General features: G+C 50.5%; 1 protein-coding gene across 2 annotated transcripts; it reads right to left on the bottom strand.

Moving 5' to 3' along the window:
• Positions 1-4,195: 4,195 nt before the first annotated feature.
• Positions 4,196-20,819, bottom strand: RBBP8NL (RBBP8 N-terminal like). 2 transcript variants are annotated; one of them, XM_015881698.2, is made up of 14 exons: positions 20,498-20,819; positions 15,280-15,418; positions 14,330-14,372; positions 13,936-14,031; positions 13,683-13,795; positions 13,311-13,383; positions 12,112-12,278; positions 11,644-11,726; positions 10,078-10,226; positions 8,301-9,099; positions 7,846-7,954; positions 6,473-6,540; positions 6,011-6,137; positions 4,196-5,323 (listed from the first exon to the last, which is right to left on the bottom strand). In XM_015881698.2, the coding sequence occupies exons 2-14, from the start codon at positions 15,344-15,346 to the stop codon at positions 5,205-5,207; spliced, it is 2,013 nt and encodes a 670-aa protein (XP_015737184.1). In that variant the 5' UTR covers positions 15,347-15,418; positions 20,498-20,819; the 3' UTR covers positions 4,196-5,204. The 2 variants fall into 2 exon arrangements, with proteins under 2 accessions (XP_015737184.1, XP_015737183.1); XM_015881697.2 differs by having other exon boundaries at positions 7,798-7,954; positions 20,498-20,715.
• Positions 20,820-23,669: the final 2,850 nt, after the last annotated feature.

Genomic DNA, 23,669 nt, shown 5'->3' on the forward strand with positions numbered 1-23,669 from the left:
AGATTATTTTGGCTTACATTTACAAATGGTACATTAACATTTCTACCATAAAATCTATAGCATTTAATAATATCAGCAATAAAGTGGAAGATATATATATATATATATATATATATAAAGATATATAAAGATATATATATATATATTTCTTGTAGGCTCTCATTTAAGGACTGTTAAAGTAAGAGAGCACAGCACAAAGTCTCCCCTCAAAGTCCTGAGAACATCCTCAGTACCTTAAGATATCCCATATAGGTCAGAGTTGGAGCCAAAATTATTTGGCAGAACCATCTCATATCACAGCTGTGACAAAAGAATTTGGCATAAAGAGGAATTAAAATCCTTCCTGGTGGCAGGCTAATCAAATAAGCCACGGGATAAATGGGCATGGAAACATCACTAGGCTTCCTGCAAACAGTTCTCTAGAACTCAGGATTCAAATAAATGCATCAAAAATAAATAAAAAAAAGCAATTTCTTTTTGTTCATCTTTCCTTGCAAAAGCATCTGTAGGACGCAAATGGCCCCTCTGAGTCAGCACAGGATGAAACAGTGGAGGTGGCCTACATTGCTTGGTGGGCTGCTGCCTTCAAAGCTGAAATCAGAGGTCTGAGTGTTGCAGTGCTGAGAGCTTTCATCTGCATCTGATGGGCTCACAGCGTGTGGCTGCAGTGGGCACGGTGCTGTGTTTCATAGATCTGCTGCTAAAAGAGATGGGCGGCCTCAGTGCATCACTCCCACGAGGTAGGGGCTGGGTGCAGGGCAGGGGATCACTGCTATTCTTTACTCCTTGCAATGGGGTATTGCTGCTTCTGAGGAAGCTCTGCTTTGGCTGAGCACACTGCAAACATAGGGATGCTATTTTGGAAAGGGGCTGGGCTTGTCTCTGTGTGTCTGCACAGCTCTGAGTTCCAAGCTGGAGCACATAGGAATCTTAACTTCTGCCAAACCTCAGGTAAAAGCAGGTGGTTCTGCATTTCTAGCAGCATCACTGAATGGATATGCATACAGTGAAGCACTGTTTTGAATTTCCAATACATAACTCACTTCACTTTGCTCCTGGACTAACAGATGGACCTTACAGGATGCCCTGAATAATTTGGATCTATGGCTGGTTAGCCAGGAGTTGCTGGAATAAGGCCCTGCTCTGGTTCTTATTTATATATATTATGTGGGGAATAGAGGTACCAAAGACACTGGGAGATTTTTTTTTCCTACATACAAGACTGCAGGATTTGGCCTGAGCATCTGATATGAGACAGCATTTAAAGTACATATGTGGGCTGGGTGTTATGTTTTTGCAAAATCATGGCCTGAGCTCAAGCAAAGATAAGCAGGTCAGGAATATATTTAGGCTGGGAGCCAGAGGAGCAGCCTTCCAGTTGGAGCAGCTGCTCCTACGAAGATGAAGCACAAGGAATCTCTGTACGTTTTCCATCCCGAACACAGTGTAAACCTTCTGCAGTGCCACACTGCTCAGGTGCTCCTCTCTGCCAGCCTGTGTCATCTGGGGAATGAAAGGGAAACAGTGAAAAATGCTGCTTTTGTCCCAGAGCCCAAACACTGGGGCATGGTTTGAAAACAGCCGTAATCCCACAGGCAGCTTCTGAAATACTCTCCATAACCCATGGTTACAGCAGCACAACCTGTGCCCATCAATTTCAGGCCTTGCAGCAGCCTGGTCAGCACAGTAACAGCCCTCAGCACTCCTCTGTGAAGAGCTCAAGCCCAGGGGATGTCAGATGTCAGGCAGAACAACACCCTGCAAGGAGGTTGGGGTGAGAATGGGGAGTCAGACTGTGCTCCAAGATAGGACAAGAGATGGTGGCCTTAAGTTGTTCTGTGGGAAGGTCAGGTTGGGTGTTATAAAACATTGTTTTTCTCCAAAAGAGTGGTGATGCAGTGGCACAGCTGCCCAGGGGGGTGGTGGGGTCACCATCCCTGGAGGTGTTCCAGAGCCATGGAGATGTGGCACTGAGGGATGTGGGTAGTGGGTGTGTTGGAGTGGGCTGGGGTAGGTCTCAGGGGATATTAGAGCTCTTTTCCAACCTCACTGATGCTGTGGCTCTGTGATTCTCATCCCCTCTCCTGAGCAGGCTCCAGACCAAGGTCTTTGTGCCACAAACCCCTCATCCTCATGAAATCCTCTCCAACCACCATCACAATCACCACAATCATTCCAGCTACCACATTTGGGACTACACGTTCTTGTGAGCTCCTCCAGACTCTCCTACATATTAAGCCTCAGAAGTTTTTACAGGGTACCATTCCCACATGAACAAGTAAGGCTTCAAGTCCTGCCCTTAAGCTTTGTCCCAACACCGCAGCTGTCCTACATCAGCAAGCTGTGGGGTCGTGGCTGCCTGTACCATGCCTGCAGAGTGCATCTGACCTTGGGAAGCACTCACCCAAATGTCCATCCCACTCATATCCCCCAAACGGGACTTAAGCAAGAGCACAGCAATGCCTGGAATGAGTGTTCCTGTGGTGAGCGGAGGGGTGAAGTTGTGTTCCCAAAGCCAGCACTATAAATGGGCATCACTGAGCAGATCCCATTTAAAGGGATTTCACTACAGAGAAGGTGGCAGTCAGCCTCATGAAAAAGTAACAGCCTTAGGATATCTTCAAAATACTTCCTGCTGCAGAGGGAATGACACTGCTGAAAGCTTTAAGGGAAGGAGGAGAATCTGGTGTGCAGTTCTCTATTTGTGGTGCTTTTAGTTCCTGTGTCCCAGCACAGCCCTGTTCACTCCCAGTTCTGTTGCTGCCTCCCTGCACAGCAGCAGCTCAGTTACAGTGCAACAGAGGAACCTTTGTGTGGTGGCATTTTTTTTTTCCCCTGAGATGGAGATTTATACTCACATCGAGGCTTGCGCAAACATTTTTCTTACAGCACTTTACAAACCGGTAGCTGGAAACGTCACTTTGCTGCTGAGTCAGTGGGAGGCTGATGCATTGAGGACAAGGGGCTGGTGTGCATCCCCCAGGTCTGCGGGCTGAGAGCAGCCAGCAGCGCTGGGAGAATGATTCAGCACCTACAAATGCTTAAGGATCAGCAAGCAAAAAGCTTGCAGTGGTCTGCAATCGGAAATGTTTTGCATGACGGCCTGCGAGGCAGCCAGCCGTGCTATTTATTTCTGATGGGCTAAAAGGGAACAGCAACACTTACCCTGTTGCTCTTTCAGATTTGCACAATTTCAGGCGCAGCTGATGAGTGAACTGCATCCAAGTTGTGTTCCCAGTCTGGTCCTCTGGGAAAGCAGCTCATGGGCACAGGCACCCCACCTGCACACACATCTATGTGGATGGCAGCAGATCTATGATTTGATCAAATAGCCAACATGGGCTGCCAGCCCTCCAGAAGGACTGAGCTGGTTTTGGGACAGTCTTTCTTTTGCTTTTTTGCTCCAAGGGACATAACTCACACACTCATCATGGGTAGATTTTGGGTCATTGCACAAGGCAGTGCTCATTTCCTTACGGCAGAACAAGCTCAAGCCTCAGCCTGCCTGGACATCACCAAATCAATACTTGCATTTATCTGTCAAGAATCCCATAAGCAAGAGAACGGCAGCAGAACTACGGGCACTGATGGACTCCAGCAGTCACCCATGGCCCTGCAGCACAGAGGTGGGTGCCAACATTCAGGGTCTGGATGGAACACAGTGTGTGAAGTATGATTTCCCCTCAGTAACTTGCTACGTTTGCTTTGATTCAGATAAAAACCCACATAACATAGTTGGTTTGTTTTTACAGTGATGGGATTGTCCCAACTATAAAATAGGTGTTACCTCCTGGAAACTTTGTGGGGGAAAAAAGAAAAGAAATTGGTGAATTTGTTTCTCTTGGCAGCACTTCTGCTTATTGAGGGATCGTCATAGGGAGAGAATTATTTTACAGCTGCATAAAATTTCCCTCCCTCTTTCAGTTCTCCTTGTCTCCTCATTGCAAACGGACCTTTATCCAGGTTTATACCTCCTCTCCTTCTTTTATGCCTTTCCTTTCCCACTCACCACCCATCCCTTTCCTTTTCCCTTCCCTTTACCCCAGCAGCCCTGGGGAGCGTTGCAGGACGCAGCACGGAGCGGTTCAGCCCAGCAGGCGGCACTGCGCTCCTGCGGCTGTGGGTTCTAAGAGCCAGGCCCAGGGGTTGAGTTCTGCTTTTTCCCTTCTCAGCTGCAATGAGTCTTTTTGCTTTATCATTATTGTCTCTATTTATATACAAATATATATTTATCTTTTTTTTATTATTCATTTTTATTTTATCTGGCTTGCTCTATGGAGGTGGAAACACGATGTGGAGAAGATGCCCATGCCAGCTGTGTGCCTGGCTGAGGGTTTGGCTTGCCATGTTAACCCCCTCCCCCACTTCGTGTGAATGGGACCAAGAAACCCTCAATAAAATAAGAGCAGTGCCTGTAAGAGGAAGTGGCTGCGGGCAGGAATCACGTAGGGCAGGTGCTGTCTCTGGCACTTTTGTTTCAGCTCTGTTTGCTGCATGTGTATGAGGAGCAGCCCTGCCCCCATGCAGCTCTGCTCACCCCTGCTCTTCGTGTCCCATCCAGGGCAGCAGCACTCCATAACTCAATGCTGAAGGCCACGATTCAGGATAATTGCATGAGAATAGTTTATCCACATGAAAACAAGCTCTTTACAGTACCACTATGGGCAGCATGAGCTGCTGAGCTGGAGCTGTGCTGCAGGGGCACAGCCAGGAACACACACCTGGCTCTGCTGGGGACACCAGACATCTCAGGCACATTGTCCTTTCTCATGCTCTTGTCCCTTTTCTCTCTGTGAGTCTGTCCCACCTGCCTTGCCCATGTGTTCTAAAAGAAATCCATGGGCTCCGCAGCTCAAACAAGATCCACACTTGCGTGAAACCCAAGTCAGGACTGAACTGATGCTTGGGGACAACAGGACCTGCAGTGCTCAAGCACACACTGGGTTCTGGGCCACAGGGAGCAAGGTCAGGGTCCCTCCCAGCACCAAATCCTGAGGAAGAACACGGTCCCTTTTCCTGGAACCAGGATGGGGGTCCACGCTGAGCCTCTCCCAGGGACACCCAGGGAGGGCTTCAGTGTGCTCTGCTCCTGAAGTAATATTTATGGGTCCTTACAGACAGCAGTTGCTCTCAGTGTTGGTGGAATGCTGGATCTGAGCTCTTCTCCTTCAGCTGCAGAGTCCATGTGTCTTGGCACCACCCAGCTAACTCTCTTCAGAGGGGTCACGGTGGGAAGCCAAGCAGCTCTCTGCTTCCTCTGTCAACCCCAGTGAGCACTGTTCCACTTTGACTTTCTTTCTTCCTCTCATTGCTTTCTTGGAGCCTGTTAACAGCAAGATGAGTTAACTGCAGAGTGATGGATTTGCATCGTTTGGCATTACAAGGCCTTTGTGGCCTAATCCCAAAACAGGGACCGCACAGGGGGAAAGCAAAATTCAGCAAAAGAGTGTGACAGGGCCATATATAAGGCTTGATGTCCACCCTTGCTTATTCTCATCTTTATCAGCTCTCTGCTCATTCACCTGTAGGAAGCGTGGACCCAACACATTCCTTTGTCAGCCAGGGAAAACCTCTGGGGCCACAGTGGAAAATCAACTGAGCTGGCAGAAACCTTGATCTGAATGTCAACATCTTACTGCTGGGAATTTAGCTGTTCCCAGCCAGCTCCTCACAAGTGGTGAGCAAACAGGAGGGATGTGGAGCTGCTAGCTTAGGTGCTCAGGGTACTCTCTGGCCAACATGCATGGATTGAGTTGGAAGGAACCTAAAAGATCATCCAGTTCCATTAACATCTCCGCTCTGGCTGGGGATACTGTTGCCAAGAGCATGGTCCAGCACAGCTTATTGCAGAGAACCAAAAGTCTCTACTGTATCACATTGGGCAAACATCGGCGTGCATGGTGGGATTTGTTTGCAGAGGAATGCCCATGAATAGGAAGGTGCCCAGAGCCTTCAGTGCTGCACTAAAGGAGCCTCTTGGGAAACAGAATGAGAAATTCCTCTTCCCCACCTTTTGTCCAGGAATCCTGTCCTCTTCTCCTCTTCTTCTGCAGTGCATGAGCTCTTTCTTTGGTGCAAGAAATTTTCCCTTCTGACTGGGCTTCTTGCAGGACATCATGTTCATAGGAAGAGGCCACCTGCACCAATGAGAAGAGCCATCAGTCTACAAAATACCTGATTGCCAGTGCACTGACAGCCTGGCTGAATCGCCAGGGACCTGTGTGACCATCACCACAGAGCTGTAACAAGGGCTGGTGTTCAGAAACCTGTCTACAAAGAGTGACATATCTACCCCTCAGCAACCAGTTAGGTAACAGTGTAGAAATGGGTCTTGGCACCTGATGCAGGATGAGCTGTCACCTCCTGGAGGGAGTTGGGCAGGGACAACCGCTCCTGCTCCTCCCGGTGCTCCCAGGACAGGAATCCCTGGTCCAAAGGCACTATTTGACCCAAGAAACCAAAGCCAACCAACCTCACTGTCTGTCGTATCTGTCTCATCAGATTCCTGCTTTATGGACTCGTCATCGTCATCATCGTCATCTAAGGAAACACGGAATTAAGGGTTTTTGGTTGACATGGGGAACAACAAGTACGATACAGAGCCATGGGCCCAGAGACCCTTCATTACAAGGTGTCTACATTCATAGAATCACATAATCATTGAGGTTGGAAAAGACCTCTAAGATCCCCAAGCCCAATCCCATCCCAACCCACCATACCCACTTGACCACATCTCTCAGTGCCACATCTCCACAGTTCCTGAGCACCTCCAGGGATGGTGACCCCACCACCTCCCTATGCAGCTGTGCCAGTGTCTCCCCACTCTTTCAAAGAAGAAACTGTTCCTAATATTTAACTTGGACTCCCCCTGGTGCAACTTACAGCCATTACTTCTCTTAAAATAAAGTTGCATCACATCACGACTACTAGGAGATGTGGGGGAGCCTCTTCCCTGCTCAGCAAAAGGGGTTTTGCTGCACATAGCCCCAAGGCCACATATCTACACACACCCAGCCCCTGCATGGGGCCAGGACCCAGCATTGCCCCATCTGCCCACCCCTTGTACCAGCAGGGTTGAAGCTGTGTCCTCATCCTGCCCAGCACACTTAATGTCCCAGAACCCAACCCCATCCTCATGCTGCCCTTCCAGGGGTTAAGGTCCACTAGAAAGCACAGGAAGTATTTGTTTGCTCCTTACTGGGCTTTGTGTCAGCCTTCAGGTGAGAAGTGAAGAAAGTTCTGCATTTTCCCACACCCAGAATGTAATCAGCTGAAATTCTTCTGCTATGATGATATCTCCTTAAGATGTAAATCATACAGGGCTTTTCCCCCTCCCCCCCCTTTTTTTTTTCCTCTCTCCACTGTGCAAAATCCCACTCCCAGTGTTCCCAAACCACTCCGACACGCCCAGACCAACTAATCCAGGTGAACTTAACATTCTGGCCAAGCCAGTAGGGCTGGTAAGAAGCAGCTCCCCATAGACATACACGTGTTGCCCACTGTGCTCCCCATGGCTGTTGCTTTCCCCCCCACCAGTAAACCCAGCCCTGCCCCACAGCCATCAGCAAGAGGAAACACCCCCCAACCAGAAGGCACAGCTCAGTTTCAGGATGGAAAAAGGTTTTATAGAGGATGGGGTGGGGAAAAAGGAAGAATGCAGGTAAGAGCATCCCCCTCCCTGTTCTCAGGAGCAATTTGGGAGGATGGGGAGCACCTGTTGTGGTCAGCAGGCACTGCAGGTGTTTGCAAAGGTTGTTTCCCACTGCAGGTTGCCTTCACACACACACCAAAATGCACCTTTGGCATTTGTCTTCTCAGATGTCAGGTTTGCGTGGGGCTCTTTACCTGGTTCTTCCTTCTGTGTACTGGCTACCAGTCTCACCCTGGGCTCTGGAGAAGTCTCTGTGTTGCTTGGTGTTGACTTGTTTGTAGGATGCACCCGGGGGAGAGAGAGCTGTAAGGGGCAGTGAGTGCAGAAATCCCATAAGTACCACAAATAGAACCACTGCCTTGAATGTGGGAGAAAAGGGCCATCCCCAGTCCCATCTCAATGACCATGACAAGTGCTGGGATGAGCATCACCTCTACCCAAACCAGTGGGAATGGGGTGCAAGTGCTGCTTCCCATCTTTCCTCTGAGCTGGGTGGAAAACACCATTGCCAAACACATGACAAAACCACCTGTTTCCAGGCCATTTCAGAATGGGACATTAATTGGGATTGTAATGACACTGGCACTGAGCACCAGAATCCCAACAGGAGGGAAGGGGTTGGTGTGATGCCAACCTGAGCTGTACTCACCATAGCTGCTTCCTCTTCATCCTCCTCCTCCTCCTCCTTGATGGCACCTGGCTGCCCTGTGAGCTGTGTCTGGGCAGCATTATGCCAGCGGCTGTGGGGCTGTGAGCCGTCCCGCTCCATCACATGTCTTCTGCAGGGGCCATGCATGGGGCTGTCCCCCAGGCTCTGATGTGGGCTGTTGGCCTCCTGGTGCTTGATCCATCCCATTCCCCTCCCACGCCCAGTGTCTGACAGGTCCAGTGGGACGTCCACACCATAGTCTCTCAATGCTTCCACCTTTCCTCGGTGCTCAGAGCCATCCCGGCTCAACCAGATCTCCCTTTCCACCTTCCCATCCACAACATCCTCCATCCTCTCCTCCTTGCATCCCACCGTGATGCCAAGGCACGGGGACAGTGGCCGCTCCTTGGGCACAGCTTTGGGCTCCCCATCCACCTTGATCCGATGGCTTTGCTGCTGCTCCAGATGCTGCAGCCGCTCACGGTGCTTGAGGAGGTGCAGCTTCCCCTCCAGGTGCTGGTCCCTCACGTACACCACGGCTGCAGGGAGCTTCAGCAGGGCAGCTCTGTCATCCCAGTCATCACGCGGCCTTGTCCTGCCATCACCATCTGTGGCCCTGAGTAAGCGGCTGTGGAAGCTGCTGTCTCCATCAGATGGAGAGTAGCCACTTGCCAGCCCCAGCTGGTGCAGGGCAAGGTGCTTGTTGAGGAGGCAAAGCTGCTCTTTGCGGGCAGTCAGCTTTAGACTTTCGTAGGATGGAGCAGTCTTGGGGGATATTGGCTTGGTTGTTGTCAAGTAACTAAAATAAATAGGAAAGAAATCACATTTTGGGGGGAACCTTCATGATTTTCCAGTTCCTGCAGGTGGTGGTGGGGATGTGGTGACTTTTTACTGATTCTGAGAATCATAGAATCACAGAATCCTTAAGGTTGGAAAAGGCTCTAAAATCCCCAAGTCCAACCCCAATCTACCCCACCATGCCCTCTGACCACATCCCTCAGTGCCACATCTCCACGTTTCTTGAGCACCTTCCTGGGCAGCCTTTGCATCACCACTCTTTTGGAGAAGAAAATTGTTTGTAGTATCCAACCTGGACTTCTCCTGGAGCAAATTACTGCCAGTACCCCTTGTCCTGGAAGCCACCAGGCCGTGCATCCAGAGGTCCCCTCCCTCCCACTATGGCTGTCCCCAGACTCTCCCAGTGGCTTGGGGGACCTGATGACAGAGGAGCAATTCCCAACCCCACTCCTCAGTGGATCTCTCACAGTGCCAAGGAGACAGCACCGTGAGTGAACCTGCCCATGCAAACTGAGTCCCTGATGTTGCTCATCACTTGGCAAGCACCCTGTGTGTGAGCAGTTCCTGGGAACGCATGGCCGATCCCTCCCACTGTGGGCAGCTGGCAGTCTGCAGCCAAACAGCCTCTTGTGCTTCCAAAATCAATGGGGAGGAGAAGCCCTGGGAATCGCTGAGCCCTGCAGAAAAGCCCATTAGAATAGATAAGGAGCAGCACGGACTGCTGCCTCCTGCTCAGCCAGGTCCTTACTCTGCAGGCTGGGGACAGGCACCTGGGTCTGTCTGAAGGTGAAGTAACACGAGACCGGACTGGTTGAGTTGGATTCCAGTCATTTTTCTCAACTGGGAGACCCTCCCCTGTTTCCCAGGGTTGTGGGCATTGTGAGAAGTGTGGACAAGAAGGTGGACAAATAGGAAATCATAATTTAGGAGCCACCTAATGGGATCCTGCTCCTGCAAGGGGCACAAACAAAGGACTCACGACTCCAGGCTGGGGCTTCGTTCCTGCTCCAGTGGCAATGGGGTCCTCCTGGCAGGTGGGGACACTGCAGCCCCCGAGGGACTCTTCTCCAGGCTGTGCCTCACCAGGGCGATGGTGCCGTGCAGCTGGTTGGCAATCCTCTGGGATGCCTATAAGGAAAACTCGGGTCAGACATTGGGATGTATGGTGGGGCTCTGACAGCAGCATGTAGCTTTGAGAGCTGTGCTGGGTGCAGACCCAGCTCCTTGCCCATGTTAACAGAAACTGATCCTGGCTGTTCCATACCAATGATTCCCCATTGGCTTTTACAGCAGTTCCCACAGCAGAGGTGGTAAGAAGTGATTTGATACAATTCCAATCAGTGGCTGAATCTTAATTGTTTTGGCTTTCCCAAGAAAGCTCCCCTTTGTGTTTTCCTCAATATTCTTTAATTTCTGGCTGCACCGATCTGTGGCCAAGGAGCCCACATGCCTTGTCTCAAGCCAGCGGCTTAACCAAGATAAGACCCTGCAAATTCCCCAACCATTGCTCAGGGCTCTGGGCTTCATTCCATGCTCCTGGTATTTCTTTGGGGGTGCTTTTCCAGCAGAGACCCAGCAATGAAGCCAGGATGTCGCGATCCCATCTGCTGCGGAGGGCTCACCACGTGTTCTGACTTGACTTCTCCCTGCTTAACAGAGATGTCACCAATCCTTCCTGTGATCCCCATTAATTATTCTTGCAGCCTGCCTGCAGCCTCACCAAAACCTCACTTCACCCACTCCTTCAGGTTTTCTGCAGAGTTCAGCTAAGCGAAGGCTGTGCCAAAACAGAAGTGTCTGTGTGGGTGTGTATGTGGGCTTGGGTTCCCATGGTGAGAGCAGGGCTCCAAGTCCTGCAGCTTCATTTCCCAGTGCCCAGAATCATCATATCACTCAGAATCCCTCAGCTGACACATGTTCTGTGCTTCAAAGGCATGGCTGGCTTGTATCTATGCACAAAAAGGCAACCAGTGAATGCCATTCCCTCTGCAAACACCACTGTTCATTCTGCTGCAGATGGAGAGATATCTGCAATGCTCTTGGGCAGGTCTGCTGTGCTGCATTGTATTCTGTATATCCAAAACCTCCACCATTCACATGGTCTCCAGGCTTTGCCACAGTGCTGCAGCCTCTTGTTCCTGATTATCACTTAGAATAAGCTGCAGCAATACACGGATTGATGTGATCTCCCCATGAGAAAGATTTTCTTAGCAAGAGAGGAACCACTGTGTTGGGGAGGGGACTCAGGGGTGCTAGGTGTGTTGTTATGGAGGGCAAACTGAAGATGTACTTTCCTACAACAGAAACAGAAGCCTATGCCAAAATCTAAAGGATCTGCTCATGGATAGTGGCAATTCTCCCAATGAATGCATATACCACAAGGGCGTTTTCCTCTTTAGCCCTGGCAACAGCATTCTGTCCAATTCTAAGTAGTTGTTTTACACTCTAAGTATTTCCTGCTCATTCTCCATCTGCTTCAACCCTTCCTAACCCAATGCAGATGCAGAGCAGCCCTGAGGACTCTGGGCTCCCTCTGTCAACTCACCATTTCTGCCAGGCTGGCTTCTTGGAGGATAGTGCTTGGGGAAACCCTGCTGCTCGGAGAGCTTCTCTGTCCTGTGGCCTTCTCTGCAAAAAAAGACAAAACCAGCCTCTGGGATTGTCCCACTGAGCTGAAATTTCCTTCTGGCTCTAGCAAGTATGTGAATGAATGGACTGTCCATTGCATGCATAGCTGGCACCAAGGCAAACATATGGTCTCTGCACCAAATGGGCGGTGGCTGCATGCCTGCACAGAACCTGTCTTAGAGTGAGAGCACCCAAACATCCTCAGCTACAGTTTGCACAAAGCAAAACAGCGTATTTGTCTCTATCCCCTGAGAGCATCCACCTGAGCTGCAAGCAGCTTGCTCTATGCTCTCCAGGCCCATTACTAGAGCAGTTCTGCCCCATGGATCAGCCACTGTGTCTCATCTCCAGGACACCCGAGGGGTGGTTGGACCACAGCACCCACCTTCCCCCACCTCGAGCCCTGGCACACCGTGCTGGGAGTCCTCTGTTGCTCCAAGAGCCACTCTCTCAGTGCTGGTGCTCCTGCTACTGGGGGACAGTAATGGCAGTGGGGAACTGGGTGTGGAGCTGCGCTCCCTGGAGATGGCTCCTGGGTACTTGGTCCTGTCCCTGCAGAGAGCAGAAAGACACAAAAGGAGAGGGCAGAAGGGAATCATCAGTTTGAGAGCCACTGTACCAGCAGCTTTGAGTTACAGAACCTGATGTGTAAATATACATATTTATATATCATGTGGATAGACCGGATCTTCAGCCTCATGTCCCTCCCTTTCAGGTTATCACTGACTTGGCTGCAGTCTGCAGCATGAGACAGAGCCAGCATGACAGCTCAAGGTCTGATTTCCCCACCTACCCATGGATAATGTCATGGGGAGCCATGAAGTTGGGTAAGACAAAACCCCACTGCAATACTTGCAAAAGCTCTGTGAAAACCTGTACATCCCTGTCTGGTGTAGGGCTGGATTCAGGACTACTGTCATCATTTTGAGCTGGTGGGTCCCTTGGGTCCCCACAGCTTGGGTCCCCATAGCTGCTGTGAATCTGAGCCCCACACTTTTGTCACCAATCAAGTCCTGACTAGATCCTGATGCCAAGAAATGGGTGTTGGTTGGAACCTTCCAATGCAGCAGCCCAGGGAAGAGCAGAGCTCAGTGCTTAGCAAACCCAGCTGGATCAGCAGCTCCCAAACTGCTCAGACCTTGGAGAGCATCGGAGGAGAGAAGTGAGAGTTTCTCTTTAAGTGGGTGGTGCTTCTGGTCTCCAAAGAAAACACATTTCTAAACTAATCCCTTGGTGCTAATTCCTCTGGACTTTAAGCCCTTGAGGAATGAGCTGATTTGTATGTATCAGCCTGCCTGGCAGGTTTCTTGGCTTTCAGCATTAACCTGCTGGAGCAGATCTTTCCCTCCTTATCGCTGGATCCCCATGTTCCCAAAGAGTCAGCCATTGGGTGCAAGAGAAGAGGGGAATGAGCAAAGCTCAATGAGGACTTGGACCTTTACAACTATTTTGCTCTCTTAATGTCTACAGGAACCCATGGGAATCAGATAAACTATTACAGTGGACACAAAGGTCCAGATGTAGCCCTGCTCTGTGGTAGGGAAGCCACACCAGCACCCTGTGCCATGAATGACATGCACTTACTCTGGGCTCTGGAGCCTCTTCACTTCTTCCTTGAGAGCTTTGTTCTCCTCCTTCAGGCGGCTCATCTCGTTGGCTACAAAGAGACACCAGGAGAGCTGCAGCTTTGGGTGCTGCATGGAGCAGGATGGTGCTCGATCTCTTATCTCTCCTTTTTCTGGAGATACAGAGAGCTGAAAGCCCAGCTCCACTGCTTCATGTGCATTTGTCAGACCTGATTCCCCAGCGCTTCCATGCTTCCATCACTCCCTCCCTCCCTTCTCTCAGTCACCAAAGTTCTCCTGAATATTCAAACATCGAGTGGCTCTGTGCAGGTATCAGAAATTACAGCCCCAGCAAACTAAAGCTGAGCTTACAGCAGACCTTGGTACCTACTGAGAATGAAGATATGCTGGAGGCTCTGCAAATGGGAATTCTCATATTCATTCTGCTTCTTCTTTGCCAGCTCCTGGGTGACCATGCATCTGTCACAGAGACCTGCCCGCAGCCTGGATGAAAACCCATGGTTGGGAGCTTGTTACCATGCATCCACATGGGGAAATGGGCACTGTGTGTGTGCAGAATAGTGCCTTCCTCACCATATCCCGGAGATGTGAGTGACACCAAATAGGTGACCACAAAATCCTACCTGTTTTCCAGCACTTTGACATTTTCTTTGAGGACCTTCTGTTGTTCCCTTAGTTGGTGGTTTTTAGCAAACAACTCTTCAATTCTCTGGGCATCACTAATGCAAGAAAAAATTCAGGAAAAGAGAGTTACTGGGCTTTTCCCAATACCTATGGCTTCATCCTCAGTGCCCAGTCTGTGGGAAGGGTTTCTGCATTGAGCCCACTGTGCTGCTTGCACTGTTGGGATTAAAAGGTTTAAATTTGGCACTGCCAAATAGGTGAAGCATGCTCTCTAAAACAGGCAGCCACCTGCTTAGGGCTCATGGGCACCTCTGTGAGGCACAGAAATGCCTGGGGGTCTTAAAACCCATCCCCTCCACCTGCTGGGACATTGGCATCACAGGCATTGCTCACCGGCACTTCTCCGTCGTCAGCTCCGTTAGCTTTGTTTGCAGACCTGGAACAAGGAACAGAAATGGAGAGAGCTGGAGAGCTGGGTGCTAATTGCAAATCTCACAGCACCTCAGCAACAAAAAGCCATCACCTGGCTTCTGTCTGAAAGGAACTTCTGCGCTTTGCAAACCACATACCTGAGAAAGACCAACACACCGCCTGCACAAAATGACACCGCGGTTTGACATAACTGGCAAAGCTGTACAGAATGGGAGCACGTTTTGCATTTCCACTGTTTAATGAATTTGCATTTCCCCTCCTCCCCCAAAAAGTCTGTTACAGTTTTGTTTCTGGTTCTTTTAGCTCCAGCAGGCGTTTCCCAGGTGGGCAGTATTTTATAGCTCTGGGGGCTGCAAAGCGTCTCGGAGAATATTTACAGCTCAATGAGAACACTTTCATTGATGGATCTGCAGATGTTACGTTTTGTCAAATCTATTTTATGCAAAATAGATGTAAACATGTGGTTTAGATTGCTCAACAGTTTCCTCTAACTCTCCCATGGTCTGAAATCACAAAGACAAAAATGAATTCATAAGCCAGAATCTTCCTAAAGTGCTGTTGCTTTGTTCATAACTCCGGCACTGGGAACTGTTCTAATAGGAAAGCAATTGGATTTGGCATTTGCTTCTTTAACTGAATGGTTCTTACTTTAATGATGTATGACTGGGAAATTCCCGAGAGAAAGAAACTATCTAAAGTTTTCTGTAACAGGGCCTTGAATTCTTGTTGCTTCTTCCTTATAGACCACTGTGTCTTTCCCATCCTCTCCTTCCCTCAGTGTCCAAGATGGTGACTAACAAGATGGAGGAAACACATCATCGGAGGGTTAGTTGAAACCAAACAGATCAAGGAAGCATCAAAAAGGATTGGATTTTGGCCAGCTTTTAAGAAGGCTGCTTTTGTCTCCTTACCTTGGACTTCTTTCTCATGGATTTCCTTGAGCTTGTTCAGGAATTCTGCAAAGCTCTCTGTGCTCATGTTCAGGGCTCTGCTGTGCTCCTGGGCCACATGCAAGGATGTCCTTTTGTCTCAAATTATTCAGATTTTAGTCTAGAACAGAAAAAGATATCCAATAAAATTTTTATATTGTGGATAATTGGTTGGACTAGATGATCTTAATGGTCTTTTCCAATCTCAATGGTTCTATGATTTTATGATATGGTGTTTTGCTAAGTCTTAGAAAGAGGACAAAGAAATACCTTCCCAAATATCCTTCCTGAATATAGGAAGTAAAATAATTTGCTCAGCCACACATGCAACGAGAGCAGTGTGTTCATTAGGTTTTTTAAAACAGCATACCCTGCATCAGCCCAGAGCTGGGAGTGCAGACAAATCAGAATAGTGATGGCTTTGATAGTGGGAACACCACAGCAGCTGAAAATCAGGGTATTGTGGGGCTCCATGTGGGGGTAGGGCTCGTGTCCCATCCTGCTGGGAACAGGTGATGGGAAAAGTCTTTGTAGCTCTAGGGCTGGAGCCTGATGGCTCCATAAATGCTTGCCCAGTATGGCTGCCCAGCTGCCATTTCCCTGGCTGCCCCTGCTGCCTCCTTGCACCTGGGGAGACACCAAAACCAGAACCATTAGCCCCATTTTTCAGATGCTTGGAGAGGTGAAGGGCTGGGTGGGGTCTGTGGCTCCTCAGAACCATGGGGAGGGCTCAGGTCTCTGCCCCCCCTGCTCCTGCCTTGGTTTCCCCATTGATGCTGTGGGGTTAGGGTCAGTGTTAGTAAGCCACGGTACCCCTAGTTCAGTAAGCTGTGAGTGACAAAACTGCAGGTGTTGGAAGGGACCTCTGGAAACCATTCAGTCCAACCCCAAAGGCACCAGGTATCCATCAATCTGAAAGTCAAGTGGCTGGTTGTAAAATCTGCCCTGACCCCAATGATCATGAGCTCTGAGGCTGCCAGCAGGGATGCTGACATTGAGCTATTTTCTCTCCTTCCAAAATGGGAATGCTTAGCCAAAACCTTGGGCAGTACTGGGACATGACACTGGGTCCCCCAGATAGCTGCAGTCCCTCCTGGGCCAGGCAGTGCTGTTGAACAGCATGTATGTGAATGCCACTGTGGGACACTGCAGAGGGTCCCCCACCTGCATTGGGTGTGTAATTTGTTTGTCATGGGCCAGCAAGCTCTGCACAATGGGGAGAAACCCAACAGCCTCACAGTCTCATGGGAAGGGTTCTGCAGGTGCTGCACGCTCCCTATCCCTGCCGGCACCCGCGTGCCTTTATCTGCATGCAGAGCAGAGGTGTGCCTGATCGCCTGCATATGCAAGATGTGGGCATGCAGAGCTGGAAGGAGAAACTTTCCCCTAAAGGGTCTGATTTTAAAAAGAAATTAGGCACGCGCCAGTGAGCACAAGCAGCAGGCTGGGCTTGTGTGCTCTCACCGCGCTCAGCTCAGCATGGCAGAGACCAAAACACAGATCAGAAACTCAGCTGCAAAACCACTCTCTTTGAACATGAACCTCTGAGCAGCCCCCCTTGCCTTTTGAGCATAAAAATCTAAGGAAAAACCATTGCTGCCCCTCCCGTGGGCAGAAAGCAGCCTGTGCCAGCTGTAGGTGATGTCTCCTGAGCACACATAGCTTGTTGCAGCTCGCACGGCCAACAGGCTGCTCAGGATCAGCCACCGTGAAATGGGATTGGGAGCTGATCTCTTCTGCTCAACCTCAAAAACCACCGCTTAACAAAGAGCCAGGTGAAATAATACCCAGCTCATCTCCGACAAAAACCTGATGAAAAGATGTTAACGAGAACACCATCTGTGCAGCTGGCAGCGTGTTGGGATTGCTGAGTCCTGAATATGGGGTGAGGGGGAGATGGGGAGATTCACCACTGCTTGGTAAGGTGCTGGTAGGGAAGGCTTTGAAGTGCTGAAGGATGGGGTGGCTTTGCACCTGGAAGCTGAGCATGTGTCATGGTGTGGGCTCCATTCAGGCCTTCCTGTGCTGGATCAGCCCCTACTCACACTGCCCCCAGTGTCACCATCCCCATCTATGGCACTCAGGGCTCGTGCTGGGATGTGCCAGGAATGAGATACCTGGGCTGGGATGTGGTGGGAGCCGAGTCTGAGCCCCTCTAGCAGTGCAGGCAGCTGCTGTGAGTCAGCTCTGTGGGCAGAGCCTGGTGGGTCAGGATCTGGACTGTAATTTTGGCTGGGGTGTAGGCAGCAGCCCTGCTCCCCTCACACAGCTGCAGCATGGCTGGGACAGTCCTGGTCTTTTTCTCAGCACTCCTGAGTCAGCAGAAGATATGCCTGCCTGGGGATTTGATCTTGAGCCTTTGCAGGATGCTATGGGTCCAGGAGCAGCCCCTTGGTGTGCTGGTGGCATGGGGCTATGCGTATCTCAGAGCCATGGGTGCCTTCTGTTTGCAGAGCCCAGTGCTGGGGCCAGCCCCCATATCTGGCTACTTTGGAAAGAGAACCAAGGCTGGTGCTTGCTCTCCATATCTGTGGCTGGGGGGGGGGATGATTTCCCATCCCTTGCTATGGGGTTCGGGAAGTGAGGGACTTGAGCAGCACTGCCTGTTTCGGAAGAATGAAGCAGCTCTTTGGCTAAATGAGCTTAAGTCATTCAAAAATAAATAAACTCAGGACTCTGAAGTTCTGACACTATCAGATCAGCTCAGCTTAATGGCTTTACAATTAGGTATTTCCTCACCAGCAGTACTGGAGAGGTTCAGATTCAGCCTGGGTTTGTGCAACACACATTTTGCTGTGTGACTGCTGGGCAGCGCTGCTTTCATTAGCCAGACTTCTTTTTCTTGTCCACCACTCTATGTTCCAGTCTAATTTTAGAAATAAATGAATTTATACTCACAAAAACTGCCTCATCAGTCATGGAAAACCTGTAGGGTCCTCAGTCCATTGGGTGATGCTTCTCCTTTCTCTAACACCTGTGGCAACCACCAAAGTTTTCTTCTATTATGTTATTACTGGTCCAAATCTCCTGCCTGGTCACACACTCAGACCCTGCAGTCATGCCATGGTGCTGCTTGGAGCACAGTGGGATTTGGGCAAAGACATGAGTTGCTCCAAGAGCACTGAGCAAGGATTCAAAAGATGGTTTAAAAGAGTCCCTTATCTGCCTGTGCATCTCGGGATAACCACAGCTTCTATAAACATCGCTTAATTAACACCTCAAAATGCTCTGGGAAGAAGGTAATAAAGCATTATTGCATTTTTCAGGTGTTTTAATTGAGAAGTGGTGAGGCTCAAGGAATAGCTCAAGGCTCTGTCAGGAGCAGAGGTGCACCCAAAGCACCCAAACATCCAATGCTTTCACAGCCTACCCAAAACCCCCATATGGGCACAGAGGGTGGGAGCAGCGCGGGGGAGGCTGGGGAGTTATGAATGGATATGCATGGCACCCAGAGCAACGTGGGCACAAAAACCCATCCTAACCACACTCAACGTGAATGAAAAGTGTGAATTTCTCTCTGTTGGATACGATGCGGGTAATGAAGTTCTCAACTGAATCCACTTTTCTCCTCAATGCTATTTGTAAAAGGAAAACACCTGCAAACAAGTGCTGGTGGAGCTGAGGGGCTTCTGCCCACAGGAGCTTGTATGGCATAGTGTTCTGGCTCTGGGACCCCTGAAAATAGGGATGCCCCAATAGGTTGTCCAAGGAGCCCCTGCTGATGGGGTTCCCCCAAGACAGATGCCCTACAGGGATGCTCTGGGACCACCTGCAGTTGATGCCCGAATGGAGATTCTCAAGTGGGAATGTCTCAGGACCTCATACTGGTGGGGATGTTCTGATGGGGGACTGGCTGTCTGATTTGGGACAAGGAGGGTTGCAAGAGGCCATTTGTAAGGGTCTGCTCTACATAAACCACACTCACAGCTTTGGAAGAATTTATGCTTTGGATTCCCCTTCATATCCCACATGGTTCTTCCAAGGCAATGATGGCACAAATCTCTGACTCGCACACAGCTCTGGCATTATGGCCAAGTCCCTACTTATCACTCAGCCCCACACAGTGCCATCTAGGAGCAGGGCAGCCTCAGCCAGGCCTTTTTAAAGGCTGAGGCATCTCTGCTTTTCCCAAACACTTGGTGACACAATGGTGATGGGGACACTTTACCCAGTCTGGGTTTTGAAGCAATACCATGAACTGGTGTCCCCCACCAGAGCACTCAGAAGGTGCCTAAGGTGCTTTCAGTGCCCTAAGGAAGCATTACCCATCAGGGCATTATCCCCAGGGCATTCCTCATCACACGACCACTGCAGCAGAGCAGATGAGAAGCAGGCAATGGACACAGCCCTTTTCTCCTCCACACCCTGGTATCCCCATCCCTTCCCTCAGCCTGGATGTAAGGTGGAGGAGAGCAGAAAGGGCACAAAAGCCTATTGGGCACTCTATTCCCAGCAATAGAAATACCATTGATTTAGGGTAAGAAAATTGGGATAGGAAGTGAATCTGATATTGGGAACTGTCTACTTCTGAGTGCATGAGATGCTGTACAGAAAGGGTGAAGCTGTAAGAACCAGGTGCTGATATCAGGGCAGCAGTGCCACCTGCCTGGTATGGGCATTGCTTATTGCCTCGTGCTCCCACAGCACATCCCAGTGCGACTGAGGACAGGGCTCTGCCTGTATTTGCTCACTGGAAGCTTTGATACTCCCTGCCTCCGGTCCCTGCTCTTTAGATGTAAACGTGACTGGACTCCCGACATACACACCCCAACGCCCACAGCCTTCTCTGATCCTTGTGCAGCTATCGCACTTAGCCCGAGCAGAATGCCATTTCTTTGCATTCCAATTCCCAGTGACACCTCACTGCCTTTCCTGTTCAGACCGACAACGCCAGAGCAGAGGATTTGTTAGAGAATAGGTCCCCAGAAGCCCAGCTCCCTGCTCCCCAAAGAAGCAGAGCTGCTTTGCAACACGCCTGCAGCTCCCTGCCTGCTGGAAAAATCCCAATAGCCTCCATGAGCTCAGAGAGGTGACAGCAGAGCAAGCAAACCTGGGATACTTCCCATGGGCTGCCAGTACTGAGTGACAGCACACCCCAAAGCACTGATGTGCGGTTTTGGGGCCATTCCCCAGCTCCCTCCCAGCTCCCTGTGCCAGGTGCAGGGGAATAGATAAAAATCAGCACAGGCACAATACTCACATGGGGGTCTGCGTGTCTCCCTGGGCTCCTCAGGCTCTGTTAAGCTGTGATCTGAGCGCAGTCATCTGGGACACGAGAGACAGAAGTGAGCAGTGTGGGTGAACTTGCACAGACAATAAGCCATAATTTTTTTTTCTCTGCAGTCTGACCTGCTCTACTGGTTTGCTTTTCTTTGCCCCAGCAGCAGAAAGGAGGCACAGCTCGGCTGAAGCTGCTGAACAGGTTCTGCCGTAATAGAAAAAAAGTGGCAGGACCAGTATGGTTTGAACCCAGATAGAGATTTGATTGTTTTCCCATAATTACAGCTCAACCTGTGCTGTTGGTTGAAATCAATCACATCAGCAAACAGACCCATTTAAATCATTCAGCCACCATTAAGGTGGGAAGTTTTTCTTTTTACGTAACATGTGGCTCCTTCTGGAGGGGAAGGGAAAAAAAGAATTGAAATGACACCAGCATCCTGTTAAACTCATGCATTTGTTAGGTTCACTCAAGGGGACGCTGCCTCTACAGAGGGGCACTTTTTGGTGGTGCAGCTCAGACAAGGAGTGTTTGGGCTTGGGATGGTGTGCAACATACAGCACAGGGTGGCAAACCCAATACACTTGGCAGAGGAGAGGCAACGTTCTCCAAATGTCACATCTGGAAGCTTGCAGGTGGGGTTGAAAGAAATGCTGCTGTCCTGGGTGGGTTCCTGGGGCACTGTGCAATGGGGGATGCTCTGGGGAGCAAAGGTTGAGTAGGGGCTGTGGGGCTGACCCCATCTGGCAGCCATTGCTCAGCATGGCTTGTCTCCCTACTATGGCTGCTGACACAGCAGCTTCCACCCAGCCGTGGGCCGCTGCAGCCCCAGGCGATGGGGACACATCCCTGAGCCTTTGAAGTGCAGCATCCCCCAGAAAAATGCTGGCTGCCACGTGCTTCCCACCACAGCTGGGCAGGAGCAGCCTTCCCCCGCTTTGCTGAAGCCACAAATGTGCAGAACACAAGAGGTGCATTTGCATTTGGGTAGGGAGGGGGACTGGATGCATGGAGCTGAGCCCCTTGGCTGAGTTTCCCATTGGGACAGCCCTGCTGCACACCCCGAGAGCTCAGCACCCCCAAAACAGGTCAGACCCCGCAATGGCATAAGATCACATCCATCCTCCTGCAGCCCCATCCCCACCATGGTTTACACCCTGTTGCTGAGCTGGCTGGTTCAGCAAGCTCAGAGCAGCACTGAGCATCCTTGGCAGCGTTTCTTGTCAAACATCAGCTCTGTGCTTCCCTGGTGGCACGCGGATGGGTCGGAGAGGCGGGGATCAGTCGGGGCTCGCAGGAATGTGGCTGCACTCCCACGCCATGGAAATGGGTGGCAGGTAAACAAGCAGCTGCTCAGCAAGCCGCGGTCCTTGGCCGACCTGTAGGGACAGTTTGGTGGTGGCAGTTTGCTCATGGAATTCCTGACTCGTTCCTCTGCAGGAGGGACACGGTGTATGGGTTATTTTACAGCTAGTGCTTTGTACGAGCCAATGGGCAAAAGGAATTGTTCACCTCCTTTCTTCTCCTCTCTTTCCTTTTGGGCTGTTTGCTCTACAGAGGAATTAGAGATTGATTGCTTGATGCAGCCCAATACCTCAAGTTGATGGAATTAATGACAACCACATGGACAAGGCATCCATTCTGTGACAGCACAGCCACAGGCTCAGAGCTCTGCCACACAAACAGCAGCGTGCAGTGGCAGTGGGACAAGTGGCTCTGGCCTTGGGGGCACCACCATGTGTCTGCTCAGCAGCTGCACTATCGGCACCATCTCTGGCTTTGGGAAGGGGAGCAAGAGGGTCTGGTGCCACAGGTGGATGGGCTGTGCCGATGGGTGAGGAGGTACTTCTGGATAGCAGAAGGTGATGCGTTTTGAAACAGTCTCCTCCTTGTCTTGTAGATGTCTATTGGAGATCACACAGGCTGCTTGGAGAAATCATGGTTATACCAAAGATTGCTCTGCTTCCCAGCTGGAAAGCACAAAATCTGCCTCTCTGTATTAATCTCTCTGTAAATCTTCCCATTAACTTTTCAGGACTCTGACCTATTCCATCCAAAAGACAAACGTCCCCTTTGCTCGGGGCTTCGAATGCGGACGAGCATAACCTCCCGTGCCTGGGTTTGGCACATTTCCCTCGCGACAAAAAGAGAACAATGCAGAGCACAGCGAGCTGGCTTTCCCTTTGAGACGATTACAACCTCCCCCTCCCTCCAGTGCAGCGACCAAGGCACTCGTAGCACGCTGCTTCCGCCAGGGGCTGCTGCCGGCTTTGCAAAGCGCTCGTTGCGGCCGGGAGCTGAGTCTGCGGAGCGCCGTGCGGGGTTTCAGCCCGCGGGGTACGAGTGTTTCCCCGTCCTGCACATGTGCAGCATCCCCAGGAGGCTCCCCGGGTCTCATCACCCACCTCTTATTTCCATTACTTAGAGATATAAAACCAGGCTGGATGGGAGCAGAGCGGCCGCTCCAATTACACTGACGGAGTAAATCCTGTTTTTGTGCGGGCTTTCCTCTTGTCTTCTGCTTTTGGAGAGTGTAACCTTGCTTCTCTGAGTCCTCCCACTATTTTCAAAAGCTTGTGAGGTCCCCGTCATAGTTAGCAACCAGAGCACAATGCTTAACAGGGAGAAGGATGATCTTTCCCCTTTCAGAATATTAAAACGTTCAGACTCACAGCAAAGGGCATCGCTCCACAAACCCAATAACCTCACACCAGCAGGAAGCTTCCCAGGCCTGGAAAAGGCCATTTCTGCAGGAGGTGTCCCATGTGGGGATATCGGTGCTCTCAGTGTGGCCACAGGGACCTGGAGTGAGCAGGGACAGCTGACAGATGAGGGGTGCAGATCTCCTGGCTCTTTGCAGTGCAATGGGCACTATCAGCATCCCAACCTGCAGATGGAGGAGATGCCAATTTGAGAGATGGGAATGATCTGTTGAAGATGACGGAGCTCACTTGTGGCCCTACAAACCAGAGCCAGGTGAGCTGGCACAGCTGTGGGGTGCAAGGTCCGTCCTGCATAGGGGCTGCATCCACCAGCTGCCAGTCCGTATGTATCCTTTGCCTCTCACAGTGGCTATATATATTGTCCAAACTGAAACAGAAGGGCAAATTTCCTGCTAAAAATCCTCTTTTCCTTCTTCTTGGGCTGGAAA

This window comes from Coturnix japonica, chromosome 20 (assembly GCF_001577835.2).
Source record: "Coturnix japonica isolate 7356 chromosome 20, Coturnix japonica 2.1, whole genome shotgun sequence".
Lineage (NCBI taxonomy): Eukaryota > Metazoa > Chordata > Aves > Galliformes > Phasianidae > Coturnix > Coturnix japonica.

Excerpts from the sequence above, each read along its gene's own strand:
- RBBP8NL (XM_015881697.2), bottom strand. The coding sequence starts at position 15,346 with ATGAGCACAGAGAGCTTTGCAGAATTCCTGAACAAGCTCAAGGAAATC. Across the intron at positions 14,373-15,279 it reads CCATGAGAAAGAAGTCCAAG|GTCTGCAAACAAAGCTAACG; the intron begins GTAAGGAGACAA and ends TCCTTGTTCCAG. Across the intron at positions 6,138-6,472 it reads CAGATACGACAGACAGTGAG|GTGGCCTCTTCCTATGAACA; the intron begins GTTGGTTGGCTT and ends TCATTGGTGCAG.